The sequence below is a fragment of the Oncorhynchus mykiss genome, chromosome 25 (assembly GCF_057628025.1).
Source record: "Oncorhynchus mykiss isolate SJ-2025 chromosome 25, ASM5762802v1, whole genome shotgun sequence".
NCBI classification, from domain to species: Eukaryota; Metazoa; Chordata; class Actinopteri; order Salmoniformes; family Salmonidae; genus Oncorhynchus; species Oncorhynchus mykiss.
In genome coordinates, this window is record NC_143046.1 from 30,674,615 (window position 1) to 30,697,178 (window position 22,564).

General features: G+C 43.0%; 1 protein-coding gene across 7 annotated transcripts in view; it reads left to right on the forward strand.

Annotated features, from left to right (window-relative positions):
- LOC110504976 (uncharacterized) overlaps positions 1-22,564 on the forward strand; it is a 60,732-nt gene that overhangs the window by 33,562 nt on the left and 4,606 nt on the right. For 6 of the 7 annotated variants that reach the window (XR_016491656.1, XR_016491658.1, XR_016491659.1 and 3 more), the window contains exon 3: positions 21,921-22,017. The exons of the other annotated variant lie outside the window; for it this stretch is intronic. Coding sequence is in view for 2 of the 6 variants with exons in the window: in XM_090219642.1 (XP_090075768.1) it covers positions 21,921-22,017 (97 nt within the window). In the remaining 4 variants the exon portion in view is untranslated. The remainder of the gene's footprint in view (positions 1-21,920; positions 22,018-22,564) is intronic. 7 annotated transcript variants of the gene reach the window in all.

Here is a 22,564-nt window from a genome sequence, read left to right on the forward strand (position 1 = left end):
CCGGTCAAAGAAACATTTCAAACTAAGTACAGAATCAATCATTAGGATGTTTTTAACATATAGCTTCAATAAAGTTCCAACCGGAGTACTCCTTCTTGTCTTCGTGAGCAATGGAACGCAAGTGACTACCATGAGGAAAAAGTGGAATCACAAAATGGCTGCTTGATGGACAGCTGATATATTCTGCTCTCATTCACTCCCACAACAACATAGAAGCCTCCATTATAATTTATATTGATGGTTGACGTCTAGTGGAACCCATAGGCAGTGCAACATCATTCATATTGCAAGGGGATTTCATTGGGGACTCTGGTGAATAGATACAAGCTCAGATTTCTGACTTCCTGTTTTGATTTCAACTCAGGATTTTGCCTGCCAATATGAGTTCTGTTATACTCAGACATCATTCAAACAGTTTTAGAATCTTCAGAGTGTTTTCTATCCAATACTAATAATAATATGCAAATATTAGCGACTATGACTGAGGTGTAGGCCGTTTGATATGGGCACCTTTTTATCCAAGCTACTCAATACTGCCCCTGCAGCCATAAAAAGTTAATTTGGGTCAGCTTCCCACAATAAGTTGGGTGGATTTTGGCCCATTCCTCCTGACAGAGCTGGTGTAACTGAGTCAAGTTTGTAGGCCTCCTTAAATCGCAGACTCTTTTTCAGTTCTGCTCTCAAATTTTCTATAGGATTGAGGTCAGGGCTTTGTGATGGCCACTCCAATACCTTGACTTTGTTGTCCTTAAGCAAATTTTGCCACAACCTTGGAAGTATGCTTGGGGTCATTGTCCATTTTGGAAGACCCATTTGCGACCAAGCTTTAACTTCCTGACTGATGTCTTGAGATATTGCTTCAATATATCCACATCATTTTCCTCCCTCGTGATGCCATCTATTTTGTGAAGTGCACCAATCCCTCCTGCAGCAAAGCAGCCCCACAACATGATGCTGCCACCCTCGTGTTTCACGGTTGGGATGGTGTTCTTCGGCTTTCAAGGCTCACCCTTTTTTCCTCCAAACAGAACGATGGTCATTATGGCCAAACATATCTATTTTTGCTTCATCAGACCAGAGGACAATTCTCCAAAAAGTATGAGATTTGTCCCAATGTGCAGTTGCAACCTGTAGTCTGGCTTTTTTTTTATGGCGGTTTGGAGCAGTGGCTTCTTCCTTGTTGAGCGGCCTTTCAGGTTATGTCGATATAGGACTCGTTTTAGTGTGGATATAGATACTTTTGTACCTGTTTCCTCCAGCATCGTCACACGGTCCTTTGCTGCTGTTCTGGGATTGATTTGCACTTTTCACACCAAAGTATGTTCATCTCTAGGAGACAGAACGCGTCTCTTTCCTGAGCGGTATGACGGCTGCGTGGTCCCATGGCGTTTATACTTGCGTACTATTGTTTGTACAGATGAACGTGGTACCTTCAGTCGTTTGGAAATTGCTCCCATGGATGAACCAGACGTGTGGAGGTCTACTTTTTTTTTTGAGGTCTCTGCTGATTTAATTTGATTTTCCCATGATGTCAAGCAAAGAGACACTGAGTTTGTACAGAAACCCAACCTAAAACCCTAAACAGCAAGCAATGCAGGTGTAGAAGCACGGTGGCTAGGAAAAACTCCCTAGAAAGGCCAGAACCTAGGAAGAAACCTAGAGAGGAACCAGGCTATGAGGGGTGCCAGTCCTCTTCTGGCTGGGCTGGTGGAGATTATAACAGAACATGGCCAAGATGTTCAAATGTTCATAGATGACCAGCAGGGTCAAATAATAATAATAATCAGTGGTTGTTGAGGGTGCAACAGGTCAGCACCTCAGGATTAAATGTCAGTTGGCTTTTCATAGCCGATCGTTGAGTATATCTACCGCTCCTGCTGTCTCTAGAGAGTTGAAAACAGCAGGTCTGGGACAGGTAGCACGTCCGGTGAACAGGTCAGGGTTCCATAGCCGTAGGCAGAACAGTTGAAACTGGAGCAGCAGCACAGCAAGGAGTCGTCAGGTAGTCTTAAGGCATGGTCCTAGGGCTCAGTTCCTCCAAGAGAAAGAAAGATAATTAGAGAGAACATACTTAAATTCACACAGGACGCCAGATAAGACAGGAGAAATACTCCAGATATAATAGACTGACCCTAGCCCCCCGACACACTAAATACTGGAGGCTGAGACAGGAGGGGTCGGGAGACACTGGCCCCCAGACGATACCCCCAGACAGGGCCAAACAGGCTATATATAACCCCACCCACTTTGCCAATGCACAGCCCCCACACCACTAGAGGGATATCTTCAACCACCAACTTACCATCCTGAGACCAGGCCGAGTATAGCCCACAAAGATCTCCGCAACTGCACAACCCAATGGTGTGCGCCAACCCGGACAGGAAGACCACGTCAGTGACTCAACCCACTCAATTGACGCACCCCTCCTAGGGATGGCATGGAAGAGCACCAGTAAGCCAGTGGCTCAGCCCCTGTAATAGGGTTAGAGGCAGAGAATCCCAGTGGAGAGAGGGGAACCGGCCAGGCAGAGACAGCAAGGGCAGTTCATTGCTCCAGTGCCTTTCTGTTCACCTTCACACTGGGCCAGACTACACTCAATCATAGGACCTACTGAAGAAATTAGTCTTCAATAAAGACTTAACTTCTTGGCGCACCCATCCCTTTAGCGGGATCATTTTCGTCAACATCCACTGAATTGCAGAGCACCAAATTCAAATTAAATTACTTTCTTTTTTTTTTCATGAAAACACAAGTGCAATATAGCAAAACACAGCTTCGCTTGTTGTTAATCCATCTGGCGTGTCAGATTTCAAAAAAGCTTTTCGGCGAAAGCAAACCAAGCATTTATGTAAGGACATCTCTCTCAGCAGACAAAACATTACAAACAGCTAGCAGCAAAGTAGATTAGTCACGAATGTCAGAAAAGCAATAAAATGAATCGCTTACCTTTGATCTTTGGATGTTTGCCCCCATGAGACTCCCCGTTTAACAATAAATGTTCCCATTGTTCCATAAAGATTATTTTTATATCCAAAATACCTCCATTTGGTTGGCGCGTTATGTTCAGAAATCCACAGGCTCGAGCGGTCACGACGGGGCAGACAAATTCCAAATAGTATCTGTAAAGTTCGTAGAAACATGTCAAACGTTTTTTATAATCAATCCTCAGGTTGTTTTTACAATAAATAATCGATAATATTTCAACCGGACTGTAGAATTTTCAATAGGAGAGAGAGAGAGAGAATGTCTGCTCCAAGCTGCTCACTCATGCAAAACTCTGCTGGCACCCAGCCATCCACTGTCGAGATGTGATCTTTCTCGCTCATTTTTCAGAATTATCCCTTTTAAATGGAGGGAAGGCATGCAATGGAACAGGGAGCTTTCAAAATAGAAGGCACTACCTCTGGATTTTCCTCAGGTTTTTCGCCTGCAATATCAGTTCTGTTGTACTTCTGTTATACTTTTGACAGTTTTGGAAACATTAGATTGTTTTCTATCCTAATCTGAATTATATGCACATTCTAGATTCTGGGCCTGAGAAATAGGCAGTTTCATTTGGGTAAATTTTTCATACAAACATCAAAATACTGCCCTTTACACTCAAGAGGTTAAAGGTCGAGACCGAGTCTGCGTCTCTCACATGGGTTGGCAGACCATTCCATAAAAGTGGAGCTTTATAGGAGAAAGCCCTGCCTCCAGCTGTTTGCTTAGAAATTCTAGGGACGGTAAGGAGGCATGTGTCTTGTGACCTTAGCGTACGTGTAGGTATGTACGGCAGGACCAAATCGGAAAGATATTTAGGAGCAAGCCCATGTAATGCTTTGTAGGTTAGCAGTAAAACCTTGACATCAGCCCCAGCCTTAACAGGAAGCCAGTGTAGAGAGGCTAGCACTGGAGTAATATTGATCAAAGTTTGGAGTTCAAGTCAAGATTCTAGCAGCCATGTTTAGCACTAACTGAAGTTTATTTATTGCTTTATCCGGGTAGCTGGAAAGTAGAGCATTGTAGTAGTCTAACCTAGAAGTGACAAAAGCATGGATTACTTTTTCTGCATCCTTTTTGGACAGAAAGTTTCTGATTTTTGTAATGTTACGTAGATGGAAAAAAGCTGTCCTTGAAACATTCTTGATATGTTCGTCAAAAGAGAGATCAGGATCCAGAGTAAAGCCCAAGGTCCTTCAGTTTTATTTGAGACGACTGTACAACCATCAAGTTAATTGTCAGATTCAAAAGAAGATCTCTTTGTTTCTTGGGACCTGGAACAAGCATCTCTTTTTTTGTGAACTTGTGAACGGAACATTCTCATCTGGATCTTCACAACTAGCTAACTAGCTAACCGCAACCCCTGATGATTACTCCTGGCTAGCGTTTCCATCCACTTAGCTTGAAGCTAGCCCGGCCAGAGCTCCTGTGCTACCACCGAAGCATACTCCTGGGCTACAATATCCGGACCCACGACCGGTCTATCGATGTCACCGCATGAAGAGGCATAAACAGACTTAACCCCATCGCGACGTCCCCCAAAGGCTAACTTTCTAGCCCTTGCTATCTGCTTGCTTGCTAATTCGGCCTGCTAACTGCTAGCTTGTTTAGCCCCGGTCTGCTAACTGCTAGCTTGTTTAGCCCCGGCCTACTAACTGTTAGCTTGTTAGCACAGGCCTGCTAACTGTCTGAATCGCCGCGTCCCCAGCCAGCCCAACCACTCACTGGACCCATATTTACTTTCAATCTCTTTTCGATTTTTAATTCGATTATACCTCCCGGTAACCTGCCTCACCCAATGTGATACGGAATCGCTATTATTTTTACTTTTTAGAACACATTCAAGAACCTCCAGAAGCTAACGAGCTAACTAGCTACAAGCTATTTAGTCATTGTTAGCCACTGCTAGTGGCTTTTACCTTCTGCACAGCTAGCCAGTTTTTTTAACCTGGATAATACTCGCAAGTCTAGCTTCCCTGCCCCATCCACCGCTGCCCCCTGGACACTGATCACTTGGCTACATAGCTGATGCATGCTGGACTGTCCATTAATCACGGTACTCCAATCTGCTTGTTTATGTTTTATCTATCGGCCCCAGCCGCACTCAGGCTCTGTGTGTAGTTAATCCGACCCTCCCTGCCTAGTCAACGCCATTTTACCTGCTGTTGTTGTGCTAGCTGATTAGCTGTTGTTGTCTCACCTACTGTTTTAGCTAGCTCTCCCAATTCCACACCTGTGATTACTGTATGCCTCGCTGTATGTCTCTCTCAAATGTCAATATGCCTTGTATACTGTTGTTCAGGTTAGTTATCATTGTTTTAGTTTACAATGGAGCCCCTAGTTCCACTCTTCATACCCCTGATACCCCCTTTGTCCCACCTCCCACACATGCGGTGACCTCACCCATTACAACCAGCATGTCCAGAGATACAACCTCTCTCATCATCACCCAGTGCCTGGGCTTACCTCCGCTGTACCCGCACCCCACCATACCCCTGTCTGCGCATTATGCCCTGAATATATTCTACCATGCCCAGAAATCTGCTCCTTTTATTCTTTGTCCCCAACGCTCTAGGCAACCAGTTTTGATAGCCTTTAGCCGCACCCTCATAATACTCCTCCTCTGTTCCGCGGGGGATGTGGAGGTAAACCCAGGCCCTGCATGTCCCCAGGCACCCTCATTTGTTGACTTCTGTGATCGAAAAAGCCTTGGTTTCATGCATGTCAACATCAGAAGCCTCCTCCCTAAGTTTGTTTTACTCACTGCTTTAGCACACTCTGCTAACTAACCCTGATGTCCTTGCCGTGTCTGAATCCTGGCTCAGGAAGGCCACCAAAAATTCTGAGAATTCCATACCCAACTATAACATTTTCCGTCAAGATAGAACTGCCAAAGGGGGAGGAGTTGCAGTCTACTGCAGAGATTGACATTACTTTGCAGGCTTACTTTCCAGGTCCATACCCAAACAGTTCGAACTACTAATCTTAAAAATTACTCTCTCCAGAAATAAGTCTCTCACTGTTGCCGCCTGCTACCGACCCCCCTCAGCTCCCAGCTGTGCTCCCAGCGGACACCATTTGTGAATTGATCGCCCCCCATCTAGCTTCAGAGTTTGTTCTGTTAGGTGACCTAAACTGGGATATGCTTAACACCCTGGCAGTCCTACAATCTAAGCTAGATGCCCTCAATCTCACACAAATCATCAAGGAACCCACCAGGTACAACCCTAAATCTGTAAACAAGGGCACCCTCATAGACGTCATCCTGATCAACTGGCCCTCCAAATACACCTCCGCCGTCTTCAACCAGGATCACTGCCTCATTGCCTGTATCCGCTACGGAGCCGCAGTCAAACGACCACCCCTCATCACTGTCTAACGCTCCCTAAAACACTTCTGTGAGCAGGCCTTTCTAATCGACCTGGCCCGGGTATCCTGGAAGGACATTGACCTCATCCCGTCAGTTGAGAATGCCTGGTCATTCTTTAAAAGTAACTTCCTCACCATTTTAGATAAGCATGCTCCGTTCAAAAAATGCAGAACTAAGAACAGATATAGCCCTTGGTTCACTCCAGACCTGACTGCCCTTGACCAGCACAAAAACATCCTGTGGCGGACTGCAATAGCATCGAATAGTCCCCGCGATATGCAACTGTTCAGGGAAGTCAGGAACCAATACACTTAGTCAGTCAGGAAAGCTAAGACCAACTTCTTCAGGCAGAAATGTGCATTCTGTAGCTCCAACTCCAAAAAGTTCTGGGACACTGTGAAGTCCATGGAGAACAAGAGCACCTCCTCCCAGCTGCCCACTGCACTGAGGCTAGGTAACACGGTCACCACCGATAAATCCATGATTATCGAAAACTTCAACAAGCATTTCTCAACGGCTGGCCATGCCTTCCGCCTGGCTACTCCAACCTCGGCCAACAGCAAGCCTCTCAAGGTTCTCCTTTACCCAAATCCAGATAGCAGATGTTCTGAAAGAGCTGCAAAACCTGGACCCGTACAAATCAGCTGGGCTTGACAATCTGGACCCTCTATTTCTGAAACTATCCGCCGCCATTGTCGCAACCCCTATTACCAGCCTGTTCAACCTCTCTTTCATATCGTCTGAGATCCCCAAGGATTGGAAAGCTGCCGCAGTCATCCCCCTCTTCAAAGGGGGAGACACCGTGGACCCAAACTGTTACAGACCTATATCCATCCTGCCCTGCATATCTAAGGTCTTCGAAAGCCAAGTCAACAAACAGGTCACTGACCATCTCAAATCACACCGTACCTTCTCCGCTGTGCAATCTGGTTTCCGAGCCGGTCACGGGTGCAAGGTACTAAACTATATCATAACGGCCATCGATAAAAGACAGTACTGTGCAGCCGTCTTCATCGACCTTGCCAAGGCTTTCGACTCTGTCAATCACCATATTCTTATCGGCAGACTCAGTAGCCTCGGTTTTTCTGATGACTGCCTTGCCTGGTTCACCAACTACTTTGCAGACAGAGTTCAGTGTGTCAAATCGGAGGGCATGCTCTCCGGTCCTCTGGCAGTCTCTATGGGGGTGCCACAGGGTTCAATTCTCGGGCCGACTCTTTTCTCTGTATATATCAATGATGTTGCTCTTGCTGCGGGCGATTCCCTGATCCACCTCTACGCAGACGACACCATTCTGTATACTTCCGGCCCGTCCTTGGACACTGTGCTATCTAACCTCCAAATGAGCTTCAAGGCCATACAACACTCCTTCCGTGGCCTCCAACTGCTCTTAAACGCTAGTAAAACCAAATGAATGCTTTTCAACCGTTTGCTGCCTGCACCCGCACGCCTGACTAGTATCACCACCCTGGATGGTTCCGACCTTGAATATGTGGACATCTATAAGTACCTAGGTGTCTGGCTAGACTGTAAACTCTCCTTCCAGACTCATATCAAACATCTCCAATCGAAAATCAAATCTAGAGTCGGCTTTCTATTCCGCAACAAAGCCTCCTTCACTCACGCCGCCAAACTTACCCTAGTAAAACTGACTATCCTACCGATCCTCGACTTCGGCGACGTCATCTACAAAATAGCTTCCAACACTCTACTCAGCAAACTGGATGCAGTTTATCACAGTGCCATCCATTTTGTCACTAAAACACCTTATACCACCCACCACTGTGACCTGTATGCTCTAGTCGGCTGGCCCTCGCTACATATTCGTCGCCAGACCCACTGGTTCCAGGTCATCTACAAGTCCATGCTAGGTAAAGCTCCGCCTTATCTCAGTTCACTGGTCACGATGGCAACACCCACCCGTAGCACGCGCTCCAGCAGGTGTATCTCACTGATCATCCCTAAAGCCAACACCTCATTTGGCCGCCTTTCGTTCCAGTTCTCTGCTGCCTGTGACTGGAACGAATTGCAAAAATCGCTGAAGTTGGAGACTTTTATCTCCCTCACCAACTTCAAATATCTGCTATCTGAGCAGCTAACCGATCGCTGCAGCTGTACATAGTCTATCGGTAAATAGCCCACCCAAGTTTACCTACCTCATCCCCATACTGTTTTTATTTATTTACTTTTCTGCTCTTTTGCACACCAATATCTCTACCTGTACATGACCATCTGATCATTTATCACTCCAGTGTTAATCTGCAAAATTGTAATTATTTGCCTACCTCCTCATGCCTTTTGCACACAATGCATATAGACTCTCTTTTTTCTACTGTGTTATTGACTTGTTTATTGTTTACTCCATGTGTAACTCTGTGTTGTCTGTTCACACTGCTATGCTTTATCTTGGCCAGCTCGCAGTTGCAAATGAGAACTTGTTCTCAACTAGCCTACCTGGTTAAATAAAGGTGAAATAAAAATAAAATTCACAAGAAGCGTTGCCTGATGTGAACCATGCTTCGAACAAAAGAGATCTCAGAAGACCTAATATTAAGAAATGTTGACTTACATAAAGCTGGAAAGGATTACAAAAGTATCTCTAAAAGCCCTGATGTTCATCAGTCCACGGTAAGACAAATTGTCCATCCCAGCTTTGCAGATTTTGCTGCGAGGAGACCAAATCATTAGATCACTTGTTTTGGTACTGCTCATGTGTTGCTTGTTTTTGGTCGCAGGTTCAGGAATGGCTGAAGAATTGCAACATTTACCTGGAGCTAACTCTTGAAAAGCATTAGTCAATCGATCAATAATGTAATAATATTTTTTGTAAAAATGTTTTTTTAAATTACAATCTGTAGAAACAATGAGAATAGAAAGATTCAGAACTTTTGTGAAAAAATACAGCAGAGTTGAAAAATATATGACAACTATCAAAACTGGATGTTTGCAGTGATAGATGGGAAGGGTTGAGGGTAGCTCATGGGTGGGACTAAAAACAAAATAAATGTATAAAAGAACTGTAAAATGTGTGTGTATAAGCTGGAAGTAAAAGCCTAAGTATTGTTGTCCATTATTTTACTCCAATTAGGGGAAGGGTGGTAGTGTTAGGGGAACATTTCTAATTATATTTGAAAAAAATATATATGGGGAATTGGAAATGATGCAGCAATTACATTGATAGAACCCACAATCTATCTGCAGTATTAAAGCTGATCTACCCCCTAACAAAGAGAGTGGGGAGACGGAATACACACACCCCGCAGAGCCTCACTCCTCAGTATCTTTTCATGTCAACATTTTGTTTCTGAAAGAAAACATGTGTTTCCATATTCTATCTCCATCTGACATTCTTGTCAGACTTAAATGTGTGTTTGCTTGCACACACTTGAATGAGGATCTCCTGTGGTGCCTCTCTGTACTTCTGTTTTCTCCCCTTGTTCACCTTGGTCAAATTAACCTTTCCGTTGTTCAAATATTAATCCTGATGATCACGGTTCATGCTGAACACTCAAATCTACCTCCCGGCTATCTCTCCCTCTTCGCTTTCTCTCTTCTTTCATTCTCTGTCCATACACATTCGCAGTTACCCTTTTCTCTCTCGCTCATGTCAGTGCTCGCTATATCTTGTTAAAAAGAGTTAGTGAAGCTGAAAGGCCAATCACATTAACATGAGGAGTGACAAGCACAGTGGAGAGAATATGGTGTGAGGGTCAAGTCAGACGGACACTTCCAAGATTTTAATTGCATATGCCTAATTGCGCTCTTAATTATTATATATAATAACCCTCGGATCTGGAAATAAATTGGAGCAATTACTCACTACTGTCGCTGTGGCGTCTGACAGCTAAAATATCGCCAAAGATTAGCACTTAATCCTGATGCACAGACAGGATCTCAGAGAAACTCTTTGAAGATGAGGGAGTTAAATATCCCCTTCACTCGACAATGTGTAGGCCCGCCTTGGGTGATGGGTTCCAGCCATTTTGCGCTCTGGAGTCTAATCAGTCATGGTACAGGAGGAGAGAGAGAGAGCCGGCCGCTCATCTCGGACTGTGGGATGATTTGAATGTTCAGATGGAGAGGGAGCGTGGAGCAGGGTTGGCTATTTGGCCAGGGTGCAAATGCTCAGCGTCGCTCGCTCTCACTCTCTCTGCTCTAAATGTCCTGGGAAGTCAGGGAGCCGAGTTAACCTTGCTTTCATGGCATGCCAGCCTCCACTGCCAGTTTTAAAGAGTCTCATTTACAATTACCAACATGGCTCAATCCAAATAATGACTTCAATTAGGCTATTAAAAAGGGCCGGGGTGACAAGGAGACTCACCCTGTCATCTTCAAACGCCCCAATGACTGGCACCCTCAGGTAATGTTTTAATTAAAACGATGGGGACTATTCTGTTTGCCTGATATAGTTTGTGTTTTTGTCTTTGTGCCCACGTTCACTGTCTGGCATGTCATTGTCTGTTCACTGCTCTGCATCTCGCACTCTCTCTCTGCAACTCGCGCTCTCGCTCTGCATTTCTTGTGCGCTCTCTCAAAATTCAGTTCAAGGGGCTTTATTGGCATGGCAAACATGTTTACATTGCCAAAGCAAGTGAAATAGATAACAAACAAAAGTTAAACAAAAAACGAACAGTAAAAATTATACACATTAAGTTCCAAAAGTATAAAGACATTTCAAATGTCATTGTCTATATAGTGTCGTAATGATGTGCAAATAGATCAAGTACAAAACATACATATAGGTTGTAGTTACAATGGTGTTTGTTCTTCACTGGTTGCCCTTTTTCTCGTGGCAACAGGTCACAAATCCTGCTGCTATGATGGCGTACTGTGTTATTTCACCCAATAGATATGGGAGTTTATCAAAATTGGATTTGTTTTCAAATTCTTTGTGGGCCTGTGTAATCTGAGGGAAATACAGTTGAAGTCGGAAGTTTCCATACACCTTAGCCAAATACATTTAAACTCCGTTTTTCACAATTCCTGACATTTAATCCTAGTAAAAATTCCCTGTCCTAGGTCAGTTAGGATCACCACTTTATTTTAAGAATGTGAAATGTCAGAATAATAGTAGAGAGAATGATTGATTGATTGATTTATTTTATTTATTTCATCATATTCCCAGTGGGTCAGAAGTTTACATACACTCAATTAGTATTTGGTAGCATTGCCTTCGGGTAGCCTTCTACAAGTTTCCCACAATAAGTTGGGTGGATTTTGGCCCATTCCTCATTTTGGCCTCCTTGCTCGCATGCGCTTTTTCAGTTCTGCCCTCAAATTTTCAATAGGATTTTGAGGTCAGGACTTTGATGGACACTCCAATACCTTGACTTTGTTGTCTTTAAGCCATTTTGCCACAACTTGGAAGTATGCTTGGGGTCATTTGTCCATTGTAAAGACCCATTTGCGACCAAGCTTTAACTTCCTGACTGATGTCTTGAGATGTTGCTTCAATATATCCACATTGTTTTCCTCCCTCATGACGCCATCTATTGTGAAGTGCACCAGTCCCTCCTGCAGCAAAGCACCCCCACAACATGATGCTGCCACCCTCGTGCTTCACGGTTGGGATGGTGTTCTTTGGCTTGCAAGCCTCCCCCTTTTTCCTCCAAACATAACGATGGTCATTATGGCCAAACAGTTCTATTTTTGTTTTAGCAGACCAGAGGACATTTCTCCAAAAAGTACAATCTTTGTCCCTATGTGCAGTTGCAAACCGTAGTCTGACTTTTTAATGGCAGTTTTGGAGCAGTGGCTTCTTCCTTGTTGAGCGGCCTTTCAAGTCATGTCGATATAGGACTCGTTTTAGTGTGGATATAGATACTTTTGTACCTGTTTCCTCCAGCATCTTCACATGGTCCTTTGCTGCTGTTCTGGGATTGATTTGTACTTTTCGCACCACAGTATGTTCATCTCTAGGAGACACAACGCGTCTCCTTCCTGAGCGGTATGACGGCTGCGTGCTCCCATGGTGTTTATACTTGCGTACTATTGTTTGTACAGATGAACGTGGTACCTTCAGGTGTTTGGAAATTGCTCCCAAGGATGAACCAGACTTGTGGAGGTCTACCATTTTTTTCTGAGGTCTTAGTTGATATCTTTTGATTTTCCCATGATGTCAAGCAAAGAGGCACTGAGTTTGAAGGTAGGCCTTGAAATGCATCCACAGGTACACATCCAATTGACTAAAATTGTCAATTAGCCTATCAGAAGCTTCTAAAGCCATGACATCATTTTCTGGAATTTTCCAAGCTGTTTAAAGGCACAGTCAACTTAGTGTATGTAAACTTCTGACCCACTGGAATTGTGATACAGTGAATAATAAGTGAAATAATCTGTCTATAAACAATTGTTGGAAAAATGACTTGTCATGCACGAAGTAGATGTCCTAACTAGAGGTCGACCGATATATGATTCTTCAATACCGATACCGATTATTGGGGGACCTAAAAGGCCGATACCGATTAATCGGACGATTTAAAAAATAAATTAAAAAGAATGATAAAAAAAGAAGGAAAAAAAAAAATATATATATATATATATATATATATATATATATATATATATATATATATTTGTATTAAGGACAATTACAACAATACTGAATTAACACTTATTTTAACTTAATATAATACATCAATAAATTCAATTTAACCTCAAATAAATAATAAACATGTACAATTCGGTTTAAATAATGCAAAAACAAAGTGTTGGAGAAGAAAGTAAAAGTGCAATATGTGCTATGTAAGAAAGCTAACGTTTCAGTTCCTTGCTCAGAACATGAAAACATATGAATGCTGGTGGTTCCTTTTAACATGAGTCTTCAATATTCCCAGGTAAGAAGTTTTAGGTTGTAATTATTATTGGAATTATAGGACCATTTCCCACTATACCATTTGTATTTCATATACCTTTGACTATAGGATGTTCTTATAGGCACTTTAGTATTGCCAGTGTAACAGTATAGCTTCCGTCCCTCTCTTCGCTCCTCCCTGGGCTCGAACCAGGAACACAACGACAACAGCAGCTCTCGAAGCAGCGTTACCCATGCAGAGCAAGGGAAACAACGACTCCAAGTCTCAGACCGAGTGACGTTTGAAACGCTATTAGCGCGCGCTAACTAGCTTGCCATTTCACTTCGGTTACACCAGCCTCATCTCGGGAGTTGATAGGCTTGAAGTCATAAACAGTGCAATGCTTGACGCACAACGAGGAGCTGCTGGCAAAATGCACGAAAGTGCTGTTTGAATGAATGTTTACGCGCCTGCTTCTGCCTACCACCGCTCAGTCAGATACTTAGATACTTGTATGCTCAGTCAGATTATATGCAACGCAGGACACGCTAGATAATATCTAGTAATATCATCAACCATGCGTAGTTAACTAGTGATTATGATTGATTGATTTGGTTTTTTATAAGATAAGTTTAATGCTAGCTAGCAACTTACCTTGGCTTACTGCATTCGCGTAACAGGCAGTCTCGCAACGAGAGAGAGGCAGGTCGTTATTGCGTTGGACCAGTTAACTGTAAGATTGGATCCCCCGAGCTGACAAGGTGAAAATCTGTCGTTCTGCCCCTGAACGAGGCAGTTATTAACCCACCGTTCCTAGGCCGTCATTGAAAATAAGAATGTGTTCTTAACTGACTTGCCTAGTTAAATAAAGATTAAATAAAGGTGTAAAAAAAATATTTTAAAAAATCTGCAAAATCAGTGTCCAAAAATACCGATCGTTATGAAAACTTGAAATCAGCCCTAATTAATCGGCCATTCCGATTAAATCGGTCGACCTCTAGTCCTAACTGACTTGCCAAAACTATAGTTTGTTAACAATAAATTTGTGGAGTGGTTGAAAAATGAGTTTTAATGACTTCAACCTTAACTTACGTGTATGTAAACTTCTGACTTCAACTGTCTGTGGTCATACATCTAGCAGGAGGTTAGGAAGTGCAGCTCAGTTTCCACCTCATTTTGTGAGCAGTGTGCACATAGCAGGTCTAATCTTGAGAGCCAGGTCTGCCTTCGGCGGCCTTTCTCAATAGCAAGGCTATGCTCACTGAGTCTTTACATAGTCGAACATTTCCTTAATTTTGGGTCAGTCACAGTGGTCAGGTATTCTGCCACTGTGTACTCTCTGTTTAGGGCCAAATGGCATTCTAGTTTGTTCTGTTTCTTGGCTAATTCTTTCCAATGTGTCAAGTAATTATCTTTTTGTTTTCTCATGATTTGGTTGGGTCTAATTGTTTTGCTGTCCTGGGGCTCTGTGGGGTCTGTCTGTGTTTGTGAACAGAGCCCCAGTACCAGCTTGCTTAGGGGGCTCTTCTCCAGGTTTATTTCTCTGGAGGTGATGGCTTTGTTATGGAGATTTGGGAATCTCTTCTTTTAGGTGGTTGTAGAATTGAACGTCTCTTTTCTGGATTTTGATCATTAGCGGGTATCGGCCTAATTCTGCTCTGCATGCATTATTTGGTGTTTTACGTTGTATTTTTACAGAATTCTGTATGCAGTGTCTCAATTTGGTGTTTGTCCCATTTTGAGAATTCTTAGTTGGTGAGCGGACCCTAGACCTCACAACCATAAAGGGCAATGGGTTCTATAACTCATTCAATAATTTTTTGCCAGATCCTAATTGGTGTGTCGAATTTTGTGTTAATTTTTATGGCATAGAAGGCCCTTGTCTCTCTGATCATTCACAGCTTTGTCGAGGTTACCTGTGGCGCTGATGTTTAGGCTGAGGTATATATTGTTTTTTGTGTACTCTAGATGGAATTTGTGGTCCTGGCAATGGGACCTTTTTTGGAACACCATTATTTTTGTCTTACAGAGATTCACTGTCAGGGCCCAGGTCTGACAGAATCTGTGCAGAAGATCTAGGTGGTGCTGTAGGCCTTCCTTGGTTGGGGACAGAAGCACCAGATCATCAGCAAAAAGTAGACATTTGACTTCTGATTCTAGTATGGTGAGGCCGGATGCTGCAGACTGTTCTAGTGCCCTCGCCAATTCGTTGATATATACAGTACCTGTTAAATGTTTGGACACACCTACTCATTCAAGGGTTTTTCTTTATTTTTACTATTTTCTACATCGTCAAAAAGTAGTGAAGACCTCAACTATGAAATAACACATATGGAATCATGTAGTAACCCAAAAAGTGTTCAAAAAATAAAAATATATTTTAGATTCTATAAAGTAGCCACCCTTTGCCTTGATGACAGCTTTGCACACTCTTGGCATTCTCTCAACCAGCTTCACTTGGAATGCTTTTACAACAGTCTTGGAGGAGTTTCCACATATGCTGAGCACTTGTTGGCTGCTTTTTGGTTCCAACACGGCAGCTGGAACTAAAAATCTCCAATTTGGACTCCTGATTAAAGGACAGATTTCCACGATCTAATGTCCATTGCTCGTGTTTTTTTACCTAAACAAGTCTCTTCTTCTTACTGGTGTCCTTTAGTAGTGGTTTCTTTGCAGCAATTCGACCATGAAGGCCTGATTCACGTTGATGTAGAGATGTCTGTTACTAGAACTCTGTGAAGCATTTATTTGGGCTGCAATAGCTGATGCTGGTAGCTCTAATGAACTTATCCTCTGCAGCAGAGGTAACTCTGGATCTTCCTTTCCTGTGGCGTTCCTCATGAGAGCCAGTTTCATCATAGCACTTGATGGTTTTTGCGACTGCACTTGAAGAAACTTTCAAAGTTCATGAAACTTCATGTCTTAAAGTAATGGACTGTCTTTTCTCTTTGCTTATTTGAGCTGTTCTTGCCATAACATGGACTTGGTATTTTACCAAATAGGGCTATCTTCTGTATACCAACCCTATCTTGTCACAACACAACTGACTGGCTCAAACGCATTAAGAAGGAAAGAAATTCCATTATTTAACTTTTAACAAGGCACATCGGTTAATTGAAATGCATTCCTCATGAAGCTTGGTTGAGAGCTGGCTAAGAGTGTGAAAAACGGTCATCAAGGCAAAGGGTGGCTACTTTGAAAAATCGCAAATGTTTTGATTGGTTTAACACTTTTTAGTTTACTACATGATTCCATGTGTTATTTCATCGTTTTGATGTCTTCACCATTATTCTACTATGTAGAAAATAGTAAAAATAAAGAAAAACCCTTGAATGAGCAGGTGTCCACACTTTTGACTTGGTACTGTATGTTGAAGAGGGTGGGGCTTAAGCTGCATCCTTGTCTCACCCACGGCCCTGTGGGAAGAAATGTGTTTTTTGTCAATTTTAACCGCACTCTTGTTTGTACATGGATTTTTTTATGTTGGATTTTTTTCCCCTAACACCACTTTCCATCAATTTGTATAGCAGACCCTCATGCCAAATTGTGTCAAGCTTTTTTGAAGTCAGTGAAGCATGATAAGACTTTGTTTGTTTGTCAATTAGGGTGTGCAGGGTGAATACATGGTCTGTTGTACGATTTGGTAAAAAGCCAATTTGACATTTGCTCAGTACATTGTTTTTGCTGAGGAAATGTACGAGTCTAGTTATTGGGGTCAATTTTGTCTCCACTTTTGTGAATTGGGGTGAGCAGTCCTTGGTTCCAAATATTGTGGAATATGCCAGAGCTGAGGATGATAAAAAGTTTAAGGGATAGCCAATTTGAATTTGTGGTCTGTATATTTTATCATTTCATCTAGGATACCATCAACCCCACAGGCCTTTTTGGGTTGGAGGGTTTGTATTTTGTCCTGTAGTTCATTCACTATAATTGGAGAATCCAGTGGGTTCTGGTAGTCTTTAATAGTTGATTCTAAGATTTTGAATATGTTTTTGCTGTTTCTTCTTTGTCATCGAGCCAAAAAGATTTGAGAAGTGGTTTATCCATACATCCCCGTTTTCCAATTTTCCCAGAAGTGGTTAGATTCTATGGATTCTTCAATTACATTTAGCTGATTTCTGACGTGCTGTTCCTTTTTCCGTAGTGTATTTCTGTATTGTTTTAATGATTCACCATAGTGAAGGCTGCAGTTTTCTGGGTCTTTTTGTTTTTGGTTATATAGGTTTCTGAATTTGTTTCTTTATGTTTTGCATTTTTCATCAATCCATTTGTTGTTCATTTTCTTAGGTTGTCTGCTTTAAATGTTTAGATTTGATAGGGAAGCTGAGAGGTCAAATATACTGTTTTAAGTTTTCTACTGCCAAATTTACACCTTCACTATTACAGTGAAACATTTTGTCCAGGAAATTGTCAAGAAGGGATTGAGTTTGTTGTCTAATTGTTTTTTGTTGGTAGATTTCAACACTGCTTTCCTTCCATCTATAGCATTTCTTAATATTCCTTTGGCTTTAATGCCTCGTGATTGAGCAAAGCTCTGTTCAAGTATAGTGTGATTTTGCTGTGGACTGACTGTGAACTGACTCTGGGTTGAGGTCAGTGCTAAAGTTTTCTACAGTACTACTGCCAAGAGATGAGCTATAGGTGTACCTACCATAGGAGTTCCCTCAGCATACCATTAACAATACACATACCGTCCAACAGCGCTGTAGGAGTTGTGACCCGTTTTCGTTGGTAATGTTGTCGTAATTGTGTCTGGGTGGCATATCGGGAAGGGAATGCTGTCACCTCCAGGTAGGTGTTTGTCAACCTGTGTGCTGAGGTTGTCTGTCGGGTTCTTGTCCAGTTCTGGCATTGAGGTCGCCACAGACTAGTACATGTCCTTGAGCCTGGAAATTGTTGATCTCCTCCTCTAGGATGGAGAAGTTGTCATCGTTAAAGTATGGGGATTCTATTGGGTTGTCATGACGTGACTATCATTAATGTGATGACTGTTATTCATTGAATAATTCACGAAATCACCTACTACGTTTCATTGTTATTAGATTAAATTAATCATGTAACAATTAACTCATTAGGAATTTGGGGCACCACGGGAAAAGTTGTTTAACCAGTTACCGTCTCCCGAATTAAACTCAAGAATATATAGATATAACAGTCACTAATTAATAATTTCCTCATATCAGTCTCATTCTGAACGTTGCAGACTTCGTGAATCTGCACAAACCCGAGTCTCACTGATCATACCGTACCACACACATTGATTTGATTATTTTACAAACTAACTAAATGATAACATAGGATACACACACACGCAGTAGGTTATTGATTAGTAACTTAGTCCGCTAGGGACCTGTTGTCATCGTATTAACACAATATGACACTTGTTACACAAGATGGAGAGTTCCAAAGAGAATCAACACTTGGATACATTTGGAAACTATGCTTACAGTAGCGCTAATACATTGCCCCGAACTGCTGCTCTTTGGGTAAGAAGTCACGTATGTATTTACGTGTTGGAGGTCTTCGTTGGGCTCAGGCCATCGTGGGCAGGGTTCCGCTTCGTGAGTAGGGTTCGATTGGGCCCCAGTTCTTCGGATGGCCTTCACCTTCGTTCTCAGGTGTAAGTCTCTGATTGTTCATGAGGTCACAATGTCCTTCTTAGTTGTCTGTTTACTTGCACTCGTTCTGGAAGAGTGGTCTTCTGAGGACGGGCTAATCAGCCATGTCGATGATCCCGGAGTGGGGATGAGAGCAGTATAGGCAACAATGATTTGAAGAGAATAACCGGATGGTCCTACTTAAATTCACTGTCTTAGATGCAGTACTTAGAACAGCTACTCAACAGTAGCATTGGATTGTTAGAGGATCTTTTGTCTTCAACCTTGTGTTGCGTTCCGGGGTCGTGACTAATGTGGACCAAGCTGCAGCTTGTGGTCCGTCTAGTCCGATATGTTTATTCTTAATTTGATCCTGTATACCCTCTGGTAAAAAGGGGTGTCTGCGTCATGCTGACACAATCCCTGGGCTCCCTGGAGCGTGGCTAGTTACAAAGCACGGTTTCATCATTTACTATGATCTCATTAGAGAACTAAAATCACAATCTTATCGTCACAAAAACATTCTCTTTATCCTTGATATTTCTACACAACATAAAGGATGTAAACCAGATGGACACAGTGTAAAAGCTCTAAGTTACAATGTTTTCTTTATAACGTCTTCATACAACTTTTAATGACATCACAAAATAGGCATTAATTTTCCATATTCAATCTCTCATCATTCCCAACAATTGGATGTTGAAATATATTGTCCCAGTGTCCATTGTTAGATGTTGAAGTTTTGGGCGGCAAACTCTTCTGTAACAAAGTGACAATCCATTCACCCAAACTAGAGACCAGGATGGAGTTGGTCTGCTGCATTATAATTTACGATTGACGTGAGGTGTCATAAAATCCACAAACTCTCTGCATCTCTCTCTCTCTCGCTCTCTCTCTCTCTCTGCATCTCTCTCTTGCTCTCTCTCTCTGCATCTCTCTCTCTGCATCTCTCGCTCTCTGCATCTCTCGCTCTCTGCATCTCTCTTGCTCTCTCTCTCTGCATCCCTCTCTTGCTCTCTCTCTCGGCATCTCTTTCTTGCTCTCTCTCTCTCTGCATCTCTTGCTCTCTGCATCTCTCTCTCGCACTCTGCATTTCTCTCTTGCTCTCTCTCTCTCTCTGCATCTCTCTCTGCATCTCGTGCTCTCTCTCTCTGCATCTCTCTCTCTCTGCATCTCTCTCTCTCTGCATCTCTCTCTCTCTGCATCTCTCTCTCTCTCTCTCTGCATCTCTCTCTCTGCATCTCTCTCTCTCTCTGCATCTCTCTCTCTCTCTCTGCATCTCTCTCTCTCTCTCTCTCTCTCTCTCTCTCTCTCTGCCTCTCTCTGCATCTCTCTCTCTCTGCATCTCTCTCTGCATCTTGCTCGCTCTCTCTCTGCATCTTGCTCTCTGTTCTTTTAATCTGTTTCTAACACCATGGGACAACATCTCCACTGGTCTGTGGTCCTTTCATGTCATCCTCTCTGTCATCCTCTCTTTAGCATAATTGGCCGTCCGTTTGTCTGACTGCATACATGTCCCTCTGTCTATGCTTAAGCACTTTATAACGGCATTAGACCCATCTCCTCTAGTCTGCTAGTCTGTGTGGCTTTTCGTGTCATTGTTCATTGGCCGTAGAGTCTCCGGCAGATCATTATCTTATGGGGGAGAACAGAAGGAACGAGGAAGAGAGAAGGGGAGCCCGGATCTGTGTGCGGGGAGCACAGCCTTTATATTAAGCCTTATTTAATTAGATATTTTCTTTCTGTCCTCCCCTCCTCCCCATTTGTTTGTTTAGCTCTGTTGTTTTATGGGAGGAAGGGGAAGGAGGGGAGGGAAGGCAGTAGACAGAAGTGAGGTTGACATAGGATTACTGTTAATAAGCAGCTGAGGGACATGGGGGGGGATGGGCTCCAGGGACTTTATGGCTTTTCATTACTGAGGTTTTATCATTCAAATGGTTCTCATCTGCTCTGAAACAATATGAGTCTTGACGACACACGGTGTGTTGTAACTTCAGTCAGGTTGGGTTTCTATAAATTCCTGAGATACATGGAGAGCACAGGAGGTTGGTGGCACCTTAATTGGGGAGGACGGGCTCGTGGTAATGGCTGGAGCGGAATCTGTGGAATGGTATCAAATACATCCAACACGGAGTTTCCATGCGTTTGCCATTCTATTTAATCTGTTCCAGCCATTATTATAAGCCGCCGTCCTCTCAGCAGCCTCCTGTGATAGAGGCAGTAAGATAGATCGATGGGATTGACAGATAAATGGATGGATCGATTCACATTCATTAGTTTTTTTCTCACATAGAGTTAAGATGTTAAAAGAGCTTTTCTGCTCCATTAGTCCCAAATAAAGGTCCTCCTCATCCTCCTGTCATTGAATAATGTCTGCTGGGATGAATGGCTTTTCATTAGCGACATAATTAGGAACTGCAGGCAGTGTTCAACATGGTCCATCACGGCAGCACAGCAGCTCATAGCACCATTAGACTGTGGTCAAAAATCTGTTTCTCGCTCTTTGCTTATTCTGAGAGAAACATTTCAATCAAAGCGTGCCCGTTGCCTTAGGGGAAAGATGGCTGTTGAAGGTCAGTTGAAATTTAAACGGCAGTAATTAGATTGCTGATTAGTCATTGCCTCCCAATGCAACTCTGAGAAATGGCTTATTGTGCTATGGGTGTGTGGAGGTAGGCTTGACAAGAGAAGGGAATGCCAGTGGCGCGTGTTGACTTAATGTCACCCATCCATTTAGCTTCCGCTCTGGTTGGCCTGGCAGGCACTGGAAACGCCAGGCTCATTCATCTCAGGTCTCCCACTCAGCGGCCACGCACGTGGCTTCTGTCATACCCCCCTGACACACACACACACACACACACACACACGTGTGCACTTTAAAACAGACAGACGGACATAAACAACCACACACGCACTACAGAAACAACGACACACACACAACCACCCACACCTGCAAATGCTCTCACTCCCCAGGGCGGTCATGCGTGCACATACACTCAGCCCACTCTGAAAAGCCCTGTGATTGATTGACAGACCCCAGCAGTTATTGGTATTCCAGCAGCGAGCCGCACCCACTATGAGTGACAATCGGATGGATGTTTTTGCAGGTCCAGACTCCTCATCCATTTTAAAACATTTCACCTGTCTCTCTGTCTTTTCTCCTTCTGTCTCCATCAGAAGGGCATCCCTATTGGCCAGTTCTGCTAGGACTTCAACGAGAAGACAGAAGAGCTCAAGGAAGGGAATCCCTCTGCCCATCCAGATTCATGTTAAGGTGTGTTAAAAATACTACTCACTCAGTGTACCCAGCCGTGCCCCCTACAGCTTACCCTTTCAGAGATCCTGCCTGATTTCACTGGCTGCATACCATTACCCAAGAACCTCCATTATTCATACTGTTCCACTGAAGTAAGCTTTTCCGTTTGCATTCATTAATCTAGCGTTTTCCGGGGGGACGTAAAAGTCTCCAAGAATTTTGCGTGTATAAGAGGATAGAATCATCGTAAAGAGGATAGAATCATCGTAAAGTGTCTTTTTATGATTTTTTTTCATATGGTATTAATTTTTCATATCTCATACAGCAGTGTTTTTTGTTAATCATTTTCAAAGTCCTCTATCCAATTATACATGCATTGATGTCAGTGAATGTGGAATATCTAATGAGGGAACAGATTAAGCCTTGTAAACCCCATAGGCATTGACTTTGACAGAAAGACTCAGAACTTTGTCCAACCCACCTGCAGCCTCGCTCTTACTCACGGGCTCCATCTGCTGGTCACTACAAGCATCTCCTCACTACCCAAATGTCCTTTTGTGTATAT